General features: G+C 36.2%; 1 protein-coding gene across 8 annotated transcripts in view; it reads right to left on the bottom strand.

The window, feature by feature from the left end:
- The window catches only part of PBX3 (PBX homeobox 3), a 230,318-nt gene that overhangs the window by 48,770 nt on the left and 165,882 nt on the right, over positions 1-15,666 (bottom strand). For all 8 annotated transcript variants that reach the window (XM_022578733.3, XM_022578735.3, XM_022578736.3 and 5 more), the window contains 2 exons: positions 13,827-14,068; positions 1,850-2,040 (listed from right to left, as the gene is read on the bottom strand). In XM_022578733.3, coding sequence (XP_022434441.1) covers positions 1,850-2,040; positions 13,827-14,068 — 433 coding nt within the window. The remainder of the gene's footprint in view (positions 1-1,849; positions 2,041-13,826; positions 14,069-15,666) is intronic.

Genomic DNA, 15,666 nt, shown 5'->3' with positions numbered 1-15,666 from the left:
TGGCTCACGGGCCCAGCCGCTCCGCGGCATGTGGGATCCTCCGGGACCGGGACATGAACCCGTGTCCCCTGCAGCGTTAGGCGGACTCTCAACCACTGCGCCACCAGGGAAGCCCCATGGTAAATTTTTTAAAAAGCAAACCAAATTATGCATATTGTACCATCACAAAGAACATTTAAAAAAAAAAAAAAGTACCACAAACCAGAAAGAAATATGCTAAAACGTTCACAGTGACTTTTTTTTCCATTGGGTGGTAAAAAAGTGATTGTCTTTTATCCCTCGTCCCTCTTTCTATTCTATACATTTTACAACGTTTCCACAGTGACCTTGGTATTTTTTAAATAGGAAGAATATAAAATAAAACTTAAATCTTAACAACAAAAAAGTAATTTGGGCGGGGGCAGGTCACATAAGGCCTCAAATGCCAGGTTAAGTAGTGTGCATGTGAGTTACCCAGCATTGAAAAGCTGCTATGCGGTTCCCTGGTGGCACAGTGGTTGAGAGTCCGCCTGCCGATGCAGGAGACGCGGGTTCGTGCCCCGGTCCGGGAGGATCCCACATGCCGCGGAACGGCTAGGCCCGTGAGCCATGGCCGCTGAGCCTGCGCGTCCGGAGCCTGTGCCCCGCAACGGGAGGGGCCGCAACAGTGAGAGGCCCGCTTACCGCAAAAAAAAAAAAAAAAAAAGCTGCTATGGTTTTTAAGTAAAGCAATTAGGGCATCATAAGAGGGCCATGGAGGATGAGTGGGAGAAGAGTAAGACTGGAAGCAGGGAGAATAGTGGGAAGTTACTGTGGTAGTCTAGGTACAAAAGGATGAACGTGAACTGAGCAGTGCAAGTATGGAAGGAAAAAAAGAGCTAGAACGAGAAATGTTGAAAACAAAGCACTGGTGAGTTCTAATGACTAATTCAGTACGGAAGGAGGAGGAACCAAAGGCGATACAGGGCTTGGCTTAACCAGGAGAACGGGAGTATAATCAGGTGGCATATGTTTCCTTATTCGGCTCTAAGGAAGAGCTCTGGCATGAAGATTGTTCCTCACATCTTGTTTTCCAGTTGAGATGCTAACTTATTTTCTTTAATATTGTAAAATTTGGACGATAATCATCACCTCTGTGAGATTCCAAGAGAGAGAAAACAAAACAAAATAGAAACCCCTTTCCACCGTTGAAGATTGATTGCAAGCTTTAGCAATGCCCAAGAGGCATCTCTGCAGGGGCAGCATATAGTAGGAACTTGACAGTTCCTCTGTTACGTCACCTAGTAGGTCTAACACACCATATACAATTTATTACCTAATTCCTGTGAAACTTGGTGACAGCTTCAGATAAAAGGGAAATATGTATCCTGAGAGGGGAAACTCACAGGCTTTCTTCTTGATTTGGAAAAACAGAGTTTGGGGTTTTGTGGTAACTATAATACCACTTCCTTCTTAGGAATATCAGTATCTCCAAGTATTTTTTTTCTAATATGCACAAGCAACGTAACATCAGGAAGTTCTTAGAAAACAAACCTGCATTAAAACAAAGTTACATACTGAACATTATCCTTAAATATACGTTTTAGCATCAGAACTGAAAGAAAGGCTATGTATTACTAAGTCATTAGTAGTGGCACTAATCCTATTTGTTTCCTGAGTCACCAAATTGGCAGCTACCACCCCCAGACAAGAAGAGGCTTGACAGTGCAGACACCATGAGGTGAATTACCTGTCCAATGTAGAGAAGAGCTCTTATAGCCAAATTAAAGAAGAATCTAAGACCAATTGGCCAGGATTACAGAAAATAATACACAAAGAGTGAAAAGAAAAATTTTAAAAAGCCATGCAATAGATTTGCGGCCTCACATACCTGGCATCAAGGAACCTTGATCTTAAAATCATAACTGCTTCACAAGTGCTTTGTTTGAGCTGCATCTGAATGGAACTAAATTTTCGATGGATGATGCCCACCATTCTTTCAATCTCTTTTGGGGAAATGGGACGTGTTCTACTCTGCTCTCGGAGAAGGTTCATCACGTGTGTAGTGAATTCATTACATGCCTGTAAGGGGAAAAAAACCACTCCTTAGGAATCTGGTATTTTGTATGATCACACCCAGACATTAACTCATCTGAATTTCTACCTCATTTGCAGTTGCCAATGGCATTATGCAGTAGGTAGGGTAAAATGAAAACTAAGACACTTGTGAAATGGCAGTGATAGTTAGATGGGGCGCAAGAATTCTGAAACTATGAATGGCCAGGCATGCAAGGGAAGCACAGCACTCAACTGCCCTTCCCACCACCCTTGTCCCTGTTCCAAGATGAGGTTTTCCCACTGGAGGATGCTCTCTACCAACTGCTATATGTAAGTACAAATATATGTTAATTGTTAATACTAAGCACCTCCTATTTTCTTTGGGGTTTTACATTTATTCCACAAATGTTTACTGAAGCACTATGAAGTTCAAATTCCTCCAAGAGCGATTAAGGACACATAAATGAGCAAGATGTGGACCTGACTTTCAGTGCAATAAAATATACAAAAAACGAATTCTTAAACAAGGCAGACCATGTAAAGTATCACAGGAAAATATGAGTAAGTGCTTCCTAAGTTCCAAGGAGGAAGTATTCTCATCTGGAAGCAGAGATCACTTCATGGGAAAAGTGACATTAGGGCTTTAAAGGATGGGTAAGATTTTTGAAAGGTGGAATAAAGGCGGAAATCAAGACGAATTTCAGGCACAAGAAAATATCCTGGAAATCATGGTATATAGCAAGTCCACGGGGACACAGAGAATATGTAAAGGAGAAGAGGGAATTCAGATTTGCACTAGCATGTAAAGGGCCTCTGATACCATGCCAATGTCCTAGTACAATTTAGCTGTGGTGTGGGCCTTATTTGTGGATATATGCCATTCCTAAAACATGGGTAAAGCAGCTCAGCTCCTCAGGGGAGGGGCAGCAGGAAAATAAGGATCAGATTTGGGTCTCAAACTTTTTAGTTAACAATCCTCAGTCCCTGTCTCTTTCAGCCCACCTATATTTAGATCTATAAAACCACATAACTGGGCCTACACAGAAATCCAGTATTGCCTTGGGAAATAAAGCATCTGTCTGTATCTCTGGATAAAAAGAACATCTTCTGGCATTTTTGTTTAAAAAAAAGACAGGAGATTCTGCACCTTACTGCACAGATGCCCCTAGTAGGGTGAGTAGACAGAACAATCACTGATCATGGCAAGATGCATTCTGAAGATATAATAATGTCCACTTCCCTACAGATATCCCGAACATACAGCAAATGATGGTTTTTCTAACTGCTCATTACAGAACTAACCTTTTAAGTACACTGGCTGTTTCAGTTACTTTAAGCTTTTATGGAGCTTTTATATAAATATTTCTAAGGTGAGGTAAAATGAGTCTGGCTTACCAAAGTTTTTTTAAAATATGTTTAAGTCTTAAGAATTTTAAAGTTCCTTGTGAGTGGTGACTCTGGGATTCTTCAGAGTATAGATTTGTGCAACACACACAGTAGGCATCCAATAAACATCTATGGATTACATCTACATCTATGTATCTATTACATCTATTGTATTACAATTCAAGAGTAATGTTGATTAATATCTGTAAATACATTATCCCTGAACCTTTGTAAGTGAAGGATTTTTAACCTGCAGTCCATGGATAGGTTTAGAATGTCCATGACTCCCTGAAATCTTATTCAAGTTGTGTGCACATCTGTCTTTCCCGAGGAGACAATCTGTGGGGATTTTGTTTGTTTTCGTTTCAGATTCTCAGCCAGTCTACAATTTTAAAAGGCTAAGAATTACTGTCCTAGGTTATGGCACAGTAAAACATTAAGGAACTTTGCAGCTCTAAAATTGGAAGTTCTTTCCATCTTTAAGGAGACCATAATAAAGAAAAGTAAATTTAAGATTTTCCCCACTATATTGTCAACTTAAACTATTTTGTGCCAAGCTGAAAATAGGTGGTCACCCTGTCAAGAAATATATGTACAGATCTTTTTTTCTTGTACAATACTTTCCCTAAAGAATGTTCATATAATTTCAAATTACATAATTTAATAAACACTAGCCCTCAGTTTTCTTATTAGTAAAATGAAGGAAAGTAAACTAGAACAGCAAACTGGAATCAGCAAGTTCTGATAGACACTTCTACAGCTAGTTCCAAAAAATGTTAATACAGTATGTTTGGGAAATATGGGGCTAACCAAAATTTTAAATGCTTTTTTTTTTTTTTGAGGGGGGAGGGGGCAGGATTCCTCAGTACTTCCAGTATGCCAATATGCATCATAAATCTTCAAAGGAGAATGGTATATCCAACTTTTCCCAAATAAATTTGGTCACAAAACCTCTTTTCTCTAGAGCAGTGCTGTCTAAAAGAAATACATTGTGAGCCACATATGAAAAAAAATATGGGGGGTCATTTAATGTTTTTTCTACTGCACTGATTACTTTCCAAATGTGTTTTATTTTTCTCATATGAAATGTAAAATTTTTCTAATAGCCACATTAAAAAATAAGAATCAGGTGAAATTAATTTTAATAATATATTTTATTTGACCCAATATATGAAAAATATTAACATTTCAACACATAATCAAGATCTTTAGATAACTGTTAATGAGATATGTTACATTCTTTTTTTCATACACTTTGAAAACCAGTATATATTTACATTTACAGCACATCTCGGTCCAGATTAGCTAGATTTCAAGGGCTCAATAGCTACATATGACTAGTGGCAACCGTATTGGACAGCACAGCTCTACAGCATCTTGTGGACCAATGTACTAAGTAAGAAAAACTCTTTGGGAAACAGTACACTTAGTAATCTCTGATGTTTCTTTTTTATTCTTCATCACCATGCATTCACACAAACCCACAAGAAAAAGGCCGTTTCACTTAGGAATGTCCTTGATGAAGCAAGAGAAATCATTCATTTTATTACATCTCAATCCTTGACTACGACTTTAATATTCTGTGTGATAAAACGGGAAACACACCAAAAGCACTTCAATTGCTTATCAAAGGATGGTTGTCTTGAGAAAAAACACTCGTGCGATAGTTTAAGTTGTGAGCCGATGCTGTCTTTTTCAGGGAACACCATTTTTATTTGAAAGCGAAATCAACAAATTATAATTATTCAGACTTGGGTATTTTGCAGATATTTTCTCAAAAATGAACCAAGCAAGCCTGTCACATCAAGGAAAACAGCTGACAACAGTTGTGCCAATGATGAAATTTGACTTTTCAAGTGAAAATTATAATTTTGGAAAACTTGCATCCACTACCTTGAGCTTGATAGTTTCCTAGCAGACTTTCTGAATAATTTGGTGTTGATATTAGTAAATATGGTATTTTGATATTATATAATGTAAAGTGTTAACATTAGAAGATGTACATAACTCAGTGAAACAATATTTTCCAAATGATCAAAGCATTATGTTACAAAAAAATGCATAGGTAGAAGATCCATTCAAAGTGCACCCTAGACCAAGTTTAAAGGAATTTAAAGGATTTTTTTTTTTTTAAGGAATTCCTTTAAAGGAATTTTAAAGGATTTTAAAGGAAGGGAGTACAAAAAGTTGATATGATTTCAGATTCATTATAACTAACCTTTAAGACAATACAACTTGTCAAGTTTTGGTATAATATCAGAGAAAAGTATCCATAATTATCAGAAAGGCTATTAATACACTCCTCCCTTTTCCAATGACATCTTTGTGTGAGGCCAGGTGTTCTTCATATACTTCAACCACAAGACAGGAGACTGACTGTAGAAGCACATATAACAATCCAGGTGACTTCTTTTAAGCCCAACATTAAAAAGTTTTGCAAAAATGTAAAAGCAGCGCCACTCTTCTCACTAAATGTTGAGGGCTTTTTGGCAAACACAGACTTTTAAAAATATTATAGTGAATAGATAATAATTTATCATTGTTTCTTAAATACATACTTTTATTTTTTCACAGTTTTAACTTCTATTATAATAAATGCTGATAGATACAACGCACTGAACAAAAGCTCTTAGGGGGTCTCCAATAATTTTTAAGAATTCAAGTCATGGGCTTCTCTGGTGGTGCAGTGGTTAAGAATCCGCCTGCCAATGCAGGGGACATGGGTTCAAGCCCTGGTCCAGGAAGATCCCACATGCCATGGAGCAACTAAGCCCGTGCACCACAACTACTGAGCCTGTGCTCTAGAGCCCGCAAGCCACAACTACTGAAGCCCGCGTGCCTAGAGTCCATGCTCTGCAACAAGAGAAGCCACTGCAGTGGAAAGCCCGCGCACCGCAATGAAGAGTAGCCCCTGCTCTCCGCAACTAGAGAAAGCCCGCGTGCAGCAACGAAGACCCAACGCAGCCAAAAATAAATAAATTAAATAAATTAAAAAAAAAAATGAATTCAAGTCCTAAGACCAAAACGTTTCAGAACTAGCTGTACTGGAGTATTTCTAATTTGCACATGTAATAATGCTAATTCCTACAAACCTAGCTCACACATTATGGTAACATATATCTATGACAGAGTGTATGTCTTGATAAATAATTCAAGACTCCTGTGTGTGATACCTGAGGGTTTTTTTGTTTTGTTTTTTGTTTGTTTCAGCTTTCCTCTGGCTCTCAGTTTTTCTCTGGCTATATTTTAATCTCTTCAGAATGAATGTTTGCCTATCGTTTCTAAGAAGCAGCCACAGGCTTGTGTGAAAAAAAGTGTTAAAAGCAAAAAGTTTCTGCATCTAAAAACTCATAATTTCCTAAAACATTTGCTGAATGTCTCACAACTTATTAAGTGAAGTCATCTATGAATGCAAATGCTGATTAGCAATTTGGCAATAGCCCAACATTCACAGAATTCACATAGCTTTTCTTTAAACCAGTAGTTCATACATGATTAATTAGAACATCTCATTTATGTAGTGTGCACTTAGCTCATTACTCTAAGTAAAATTCGTTAAGTATTTACATTTAGATAATTAAAATCCGGGTACACCCTTAAGAAAGATGCATACACTTTAGGCAAAGTGATTTTTTTCCTTTATACCACTGAAAGTAAATTACAGCCTCATTTACAGCATCATGTGTACCAGTTTCAGAGCAGAGCATAGTACTGCCTCATCTCCAGATCCTTAAAAGATATACATTTTTTAAACATATAAGTGCAGTAAGAATGATCAAATGATTGCAGAGCTGTTTTGAAGGGCCACACACTAGCATCAATGCTGTTTAAAATGTAAGATGCTCACTTCAAACATTTATCATATCCTCTGTCATACCTACAAGACTATATTATGAAAATAGACATTGGAAAAAATTTTCATTGCCTTATTATTTTTCCAAGTAAAATTGTCAGTTAAGAATTTTCTGGTCAATGTCCACAATACAAATGTAGAAACAACTTGGTCAATTGGGAGATTTAGGAAAGAAGAGTTTTGATTCCTTGAATTTTCTGAATAACGAGTAATGGCAAAAACCTCTTTTTCTCTTAATCCAGCTGTTGAAAATTATCTAGGATGCATTGTTTTACATCCTAGATAATTTCTGTTTACAATGTAACAAAGATGTATGTTTTGTTTAAAACATACATTGTAATAACATAAAGTCAACATAAAGTGTGGAATGCTTCATCTGATAAAAAATATTTTCAACCAATTCTTATTATGAGCCTTTCTCTCCTTGCCATTTGTTCCTTTCTCCTTAAAAATACAAACCAAGTAATATAATGGAGGATTTGAAATATCTGGATTTTTTATAATGTTGTTAATGATATTTGTTAGCTAGTAAAACTATATATCCTCGATATCTATATGTATTTGGATTTACACTCAAAATTAGTTTTCAGGGTTTTGTTTGTTTTGTGGTGATGCTTTTTTCGGTGGTGAATTCAAGATTCAACCCCTTTCTTGCCTGTAAGTTCACATCACTGAACATAAAAATGTAAAATCAGACGGTGAGCAAGCACTTATTTTTGAGGAAGTTTTAAAATGGTTCATGATCAAATCTAAAAACTGAACTGGCCTTTTGTAACCATCTAGAGAAGCTGATTGCAGACAACAGATCGTAACAGTCTCTATGCTAAAAATCCACTCTTCAAAGAAAGAATAAATCTCTATTAAAAGCTGATGATTCTCTAATTTGCAAGCATCCGTTTTCTAGATGTCTTTATAACCTTGCAAGTAACTCTAGTCCAGTATTACAGATTTTGTATTTATGTAATGCTTATTAAATCAACAAATTATTCTTGTTTTAGGATGAGAGTCAACATTGAAAGATACTTTCTAAGCCAACTAGAATGAGACCAATATGCCTAAGAAACAGCTGCAAAGATGAAATATCTATCTTTTTTTTAATCGGAGTATAGTTGGTCTACAATGTTGTATTAGTTTCTGCTGTACAGTAAAGTGAATCAGTTATACATATACATATAACCACTCTTTTTTAGATTCTATCGTACCTCAACAAGTCTCAACGTAATCACGTGGTTTATGGACCTATCTCATGAGGGTTTTGTAAGGATTATATTGTATAATACATGTTAAGTTCTTTGAAGAGTCTGGAACACAATTAACACTTAATAAATGGCAGTTATTGTTGAAAACAGAAATGACAATTTTATGAAATTCATATTGTGTTTGTCATTCTGCAAGTAAGTCCCTACTCTGATTACCTAATATAGTTGTGTCTTCCCATTGCCAGAATAAATACAAACACTGCTTCCAAAGAAATTGAAAAGAAAAGTATTCAAATATAAAACAATTCATTTCATTAATCAAGTTTGTGGTCAAAGATACATTTGGTACAAAGAGCCAATAGACTAGAAACTTGGAGAAAAAAAGGGAACACTCAAACACTCCTTCCAGCCAAGGAAAAGACGCAGCGTGAAAGCTGACAAGAAGTAAAACCCTTCTCTTGGAGCAATGAATGACAAAGTCTTGTTTGGGAAAAATAAATATAAAGTTTACATCAGGTAGTACCCTTTAACCTTTCCTGCTATTTTTTTTTTTTTTTTTTTTTTTGCTATTAAGAAAATAGCAAAATGGGATTAGGAGTTTGTGGGTTACACAATCTCTAATGTAATAACATCAGCATTTTAAAACCTGATTAAAAAAAATTCTTTACAAGCAAAGGAGATCTTGCCAGCAAATATAAACACACAATGTTGAGAGCCTCGAAAAGCACAAGGCCATGATGCCTTTAAGTGGTTTAGGTTGCACACTCATTCTCCATTCCCCCTGCAATCCCCTGTAATCTGAAAGTCCTCTATTAGCTAAACAGTACCTAATTGGTCTTGAGCACACTGAGTGTACATGCATGGCTCCAGTGCTTTACCTGATTTGAGGTGAATTCAAAAGACATCTGCGAACTCAGAAAGCACGTTCCCAGATGGTTGGGGGAGGGTTGGGACCCTTACAACACTTTTGCCTTCAGCAAAAATGTATTTCAATATAATTATAGGAGATAGCTTTCAATATGTCATCTCTGTTATAGCAGCTATAAATTATGAAGTGAATTGCTTGTGTACAAGCACTTCTTCTGGTACAAGCAAAGTGAGAGAGCTGCATAAGGCATGATATATATCTTTTCTTTTTTAACTGAGAACAAATCTCTAAGTCAAATTTCATTTGCAAAAACCAATGTATCCATTTCCCTTTGGTAGAGAGGTAGAGGAAACAAGACCCTCAATTCTTTAAAACAGGCTTCCCAGGACCCTTGGCTCAAGTTCATTAGGAATTCACCTATTCTAACAGTCGGGCCTTTAATCGTAAGAGCATATTTGAAAGATACAGTAAAAACATTTTTCAAAACTTGTAGCTAGTCCCATCCCATAGTTCAGGATGCCATATAAGCCTCCATTGTCTGGCTGCCTTTGGGTCTTATAATTATATGGGGATCCCATGTGTACAAAATAAAAAAATTTGTTTTCCTCCTTTTAAAACAAAAAACTTGTAGCTAATCAACAAGAAGACAAGCAACCAGGTCTTCCTCCCAGCTAAAGAGGGAGGCAGTGCAACCAAGACAAAAGCATTACAACACAGTTGCTGCAAGCTTTGAAAAATTATCATATTCCTCTTGGTCGTCAGGATCAACAAAAGTAAAATAGTTTTGGTTTTCCTTTTAGGTGATAGTAATATTCAAGAATCTTACTTTAATATATATTCTATGCCTAATATTTCAAAAGCATTTATAAGTGAAGCTAGATGGTTCTCATTAAGAAGCATTACATCTGAGCCTATGTAATGTAAACACATGATCAAAGGACATTTTCTGGAGAAAAAAAAAAGGACAGGATTTTAAAAAACAGTACCATTCCTAAAACATACACAGAAAGCTGAGCCTTGCAGCTTGGATTTAATTTTGCTCTAACTGTAGCTCTAGTCTGCTTAGCTTTGTAAATGTGGCTGCGTTTATAAGGTACTTTAATTTACTGCAGTGGTGGTGTTTGTTAATTTTATGGCAATCTAAATCTAAACAGGCTTCAGATACATTTTCATTACAGCTTCATTGCAAAACACAGTGGAGTGAACAGCTCTAAAATTCCAATGTTGTTTATTTCTTTTAGTAAAAGACTCAACACAATTTTCTGACAAAGCCTCTGCCTTAACATATATGTTCTTCCTATTTACTAATAAGCTTTCTGTCACTCAAAGTACCCATGTTCATGTACTTTTAGGAGGAAAAATATAATGTCTGTAAAGTGATTAAAATAGTTGTTTATTTTTCTATCTCTACTCTGATCCTATCCCAAATGCAATCCAACATGGGCAAATAAGAGAAAAATCAGAACGTATCTGAATTATTCGCAAACTGTAATTGTTAAAAACAAGGTAAGAGACCCAAAAGGGAGTCACTTTTGCTATGCCCCAAGTTTCAGCGTCTCCTAGGAATGTAATCTTAAACCAGTCAATATGGAACTACTGGGCCAGCACCCATGAGGTCATCTGCCTGACAGACTCTCCCAGGACCTAAGGGAAGGCGACCTTGCCACAACGGACCCTCTTTTTGCTAGTATCACTTCCTCGTCCCACTCTTGTCTGCCTGTAAGAGTCTTTCATTTTGTACAGCTCCTGGGAGCTCCTTTCTATGTGCTAGATGAGATACTGTTCAATTCATGAATCGCTGAATGAAGCTAATAAGATCTTTAAAATTTGGTTGTATTTTATTCTTTAACATACATAAGTAGCAGCATGATTCAATGGAAAAAGAAGGCATATTGTCAGAAACTGATTTCAAAACCTGATTCTGACACTAACTAGATGTGTGACACTGGACAAATTACTTCACCTAAGTCTCATTTTCTCATCTGTAAAATGTAAATTATAATGCCACCATCTAGTTTAGAAATGCCACCCCTTCATCTCAGCTCTTCGTAGCCCTTCTAGTAACTCCAAAGTATATCTCTGAAAGTTCTATCTCAGATAAAGCCCTGTATCCCAAAAATATGAAAAGAAAAGACCATCTTATGTCAACTCACTGATCTGAACAAACTTAGGAACTACAGACAGAAGAGCAATAAAAGCCAGCTTCAAAGACAGCTCAAGAGAACTAAATGCTGCTATGTTCTTTCTAAAACAATTCAGAACCTACAGGAGAAAAATTGTAAACTAAATTTCTGTTGAATCAGCCAACTAGTCATGATACTTTATTTGTCCGTAATACTGCAAAGATTTCATATTATCTATATTTTTCCTTCTGAAAGTGTTAAAAATGAGAAAGGAAATATACATTCAGTGGTTTTTTATTAGGCTACTGAACATATCTAGAAATAAGATTCATGATTACATTTTAAATCTTTGATATTTAAAACAAAAATACATACTGTAGATTAGTCTATGAAGAACTTGTGTGCACATGTGTATTTTTAAAGCAAACAAAACAAAACAAAAACCTTGGTGAAAATGACTGACGCCAGATTCACCCAACTTCCAACAGGGCTAAAGGGAGAAAATAAGGAGGCTGGTGTGAAGAAACATGGCAGAAGATAGTAAGGAATCACCTTAATTTCTCAGCTAAAAAGATGAGCCATTTGACCCCTAATACTATAGATCTTTCCATGCAAGGTGACTCATAGTATGTATTTAGTAAGTACGTACAGATGTATTTAACATAAAGTTATGCAATTAGGGTTATACTACAAATTAGAGTTATTTTCTACTGTTTATGCTCAGGGCAACCTTTTCAACCATGACTTATTTTGTTTACTCTCAATTATTCATATGTCAACTCAGAAAGCTCAATTTTTTTCATATATATACACAAGACCACTTTTCCAAAATTCTTATTTGCATATCTTCTACCAAAAATTATTCCTATGAATGAAACTAGAGATACAGTATGAGATCCCAGAAAGCCTACTCAGAAAAAAGATAACGTCTTATAATATTAATTTATATTGTATTTTAACATAAAGCTACATAAATCTTTCTACCATTCCTCAAAACACACTCACCTCTGGGACAGAATCCAGCATTTTTTTAATAATACCATATCCAGAATGTTAGAGAAGGCAATGAAAATAATAACATATACAACTGAAACTTTATAGGGAACTTAGAAGAAAAATCAATATCAAAACTGACCAGGGCATCACACTAAGGTGTTTGGACTTTAATAAATGCCTGACTACATAGTGAAGAATTTATGGGTGAAATGACATGATGCCTAGGACTTATTTTAAAATACTCTACCCACCCCCCCCAAAAAAAGAGTGGGGGCAAGGGGAGATAGACAAAATAAGATTGACAGAATGTTGATAACTATTTACCTGGATGATGAGTATCTAGGCAGTTCCTTATTTTAGGTTGAACTCTATAAAAATGCTAATACACAACTGTTTATGACATAAAAACTTGTTAATTTCATAGCATTCAGCTTAATATTCTCTTTATTTTGGGCACATTTAAACATTTCCATAATGATTTTTTTAAATTACCTTTCAGTGAGAATTCCTCAAACTAAGCAGGTTTTTAAACGAACAACTAAAATATGTTTAAAATGAACCACCAACATTTTACCTTGTCTCACTGAATCTAAGACTTACTTATTTTTCCCCACATTTTAACATCTCTGAAGTTTGGAAGCATTTCACTATCAATGGTATGTTATACTTCAATTGGGCAGTTAATTTTTTCTTGGTGGTGGTACATAACACCATGATATGGCTTAAAATCAAAGATATCTTAGATTCAAAGAAGTATAGTTAATATAATTGCTGAGAATAGCATTTTTAATCCATACTTTCTTTCTAATCAGGAATTTAGCACACAATGCCTAGTGTTCCCTGCCCCAGGAAACCTGTAATTATCTTGGGAGGTCTCCTCAAAGAGAAAGGTCAGAACCTGCTTACTTTGTGAAGTTAGCTCCTTCCCTTTAGCCTGGCATAATCCTGAAGAATTAATTCCTAGGAGGATTCTGTAGCTCACCGCATAGCAGGCAGAGCTCACTATGCAATGCTTCCCTTTAAAAGTTGTTATAATAGCTATGAATGAGGCCAGTGCATAACTGTTAATGATATAGAGCTTTGACGAGCACCAAGCAGTGAGGTTAGAGGGGAAGGATGGCTGCAGGTGTGGTAGTAAGGGCATGTACATGTGAGGAATGAGTAAAACAAATTGATGGGATAAAACAGGTTTAGCTTCACCTCTAAAATTGCAAAGGGACTTCATTTCATGAATCCAACAATTCACTTGGATTTTTGCATTGACCTTATTTATTCTGCTCTTTCTGTTAACACCTACCCCTCACAGCCCTCAGAATTAGTTAGCGCAGTCTGTCAGAAGAGCAATAGAGGGTTTGTGTAGGACTATGAGAGTGGCGGCTGCTGACCTGTTCATATTTCTCCAGTTCTGTGTGATAGATTTGTCTGATCTGGGTCAATTTGGCTCTGTAATCTGAGTGTTCAATAGAGTTATCTGAAGAACCTCCAGAGGCTGCCGCGGCTGCAGCTGCTGCCGCCGATCCCCCACCTTTCTCAGGACCTGAAACCCCTTCTGCCAAAAGCATATTGTCCAGTCTCATTAGCTGGGGATCGGGAGGGTCCTCCTCCTGGGCTCCTCTGATGCTGAGACCTTCAAGGAAGAGAGAGAGAGACAGAGAGAGAAGAAGCGAGAAACAGGACAAACAGTGTGAGTATTTTATTTATTTGAGTAAATGATCAAACAACATCAGTGCACTACAATTCATTCTGAGAATTTCATTGCTCACATTTTATCAATAAGCATAAGTAAGTATGAAAATTCTTACTTCTGTGAAATTTCTAGTATGACCCTCTCTCAATATATCCCATATTGGATCCTTGGAAAAAAGTAACCCTGGATTCTCAGAATATTCTAACAGCCAATCTTCCCAGTTTTAGATGATTTAAGCAAAAATGGAAAGGGGTAAAAAATTCAAGATTTTGAGAAAGAAAAAAAATAATTCCAAGGATATAAAACAAACTCATCAAAAGGTAGTTATTTTGTTTCTCCATACAGTTGGAAAAACAGAATTTAAAATCCCATAATTAATTCACAAGCTATGTCCAAAAATTAGAATATAAACAGGATTAGATGGGCTTTTCCATCATGTAATTTCAGGGAGAGAAGAGAAATACATACATTATAAGGGTAATTAGCTATGCTTTAAAAATATATATTATTAAATGAATTTGTTAAGCAACTGCCAGCAAACTATAAAACCAGGACACAACATACAGTATTGAAAACATACCATCAACATGGCAGTACAGTGCTGGACACAGTAGTCTCAATCTAATTTTGCTTTTAAATCAAGAACTTCCTAAGTGATGCCCAGTCAGCAACCTCATCTGAGTACTATAGATCACAGCTGACAATTCATAGGTTTAATCAGGTCACAGGCTTTCTGCCAAGATGTTTTCAACAACACAGAAGACAAAGTTTTAAAGTAATTATCATGGTATAAAAAGCGGTGGAGTCATGACAGCTCAAAATCAGCATTTTCATTAATGTGTAACATAATCTAAAATATCCCAGCCCAATTAACCTCCGTAAATCTGTTTAAAAGCAGGTTCCCCATACTAGTTACAAGGCATCTTGGGGAAGGCAGGGGGAGGAAGTTGGCATTTTGCAGGTCTGCATTTGGTGTCTGCCTTTTGCGTCTGTGCCTGTTGTTGTTTATCCACAGTGGTGCACACTCTGCGTCTAGTGTAACTTAACATGACAGTAACATCTATAAGCTGCCAAGTACTCAACTGAGCACCAGCTCTGCAATTTTATATGCTAACCTAAAACAACCATCAATTCTTTTTAAGAACAGATTTCATTCCTAGATGCCCTGAATTATACCCACAGCATGACAGAGCTCTTGGTTGCCTTAACTCAAATGAACAACTTTAATATCCTCCCTCAAAACACTTTAAAGCTGTCACTTTCATTTAAAAATATACTTCAGAATAATTTCAACTGGGTAATAAAACTAACTCACAATAATTTAAAATTATATCTGTTGCTTATTCAGAGGTAAATAAATAAAGTTTGAAAACCACAACATACTAAGACAATAAATTAATTTAGGGTACCAAAAAGTTAGATAATTCTCTTAAATCAGATAAAATTGGTATCAACACATTGCTGGTAATTAAAGATAGACAAACGTGTATTTGCTATTTCTTCTAGATCTAGAAGAAACTGCCAAATATTGGCTACAT

This window comes from Delphinapterus leucas, chromosome 6, assembly GCF_059928025.1.
Source record: "Delphinapterus leucas isolate spDelLeu-1000000601 "Yukka" chromosome 6, BTC_Dleu_Yukka2, whole genome shotgun sequence".
NCBI classification, from domain to species: Eukaryota; Metazoa; Chordata; class Mammalia; order Artiodactyla; family Monodontidae; genus Delphinapterus; species Delphinapterus leucas.
This window is presented reverse-complemented; position numbering and strand designations above follow the sequence as displayed.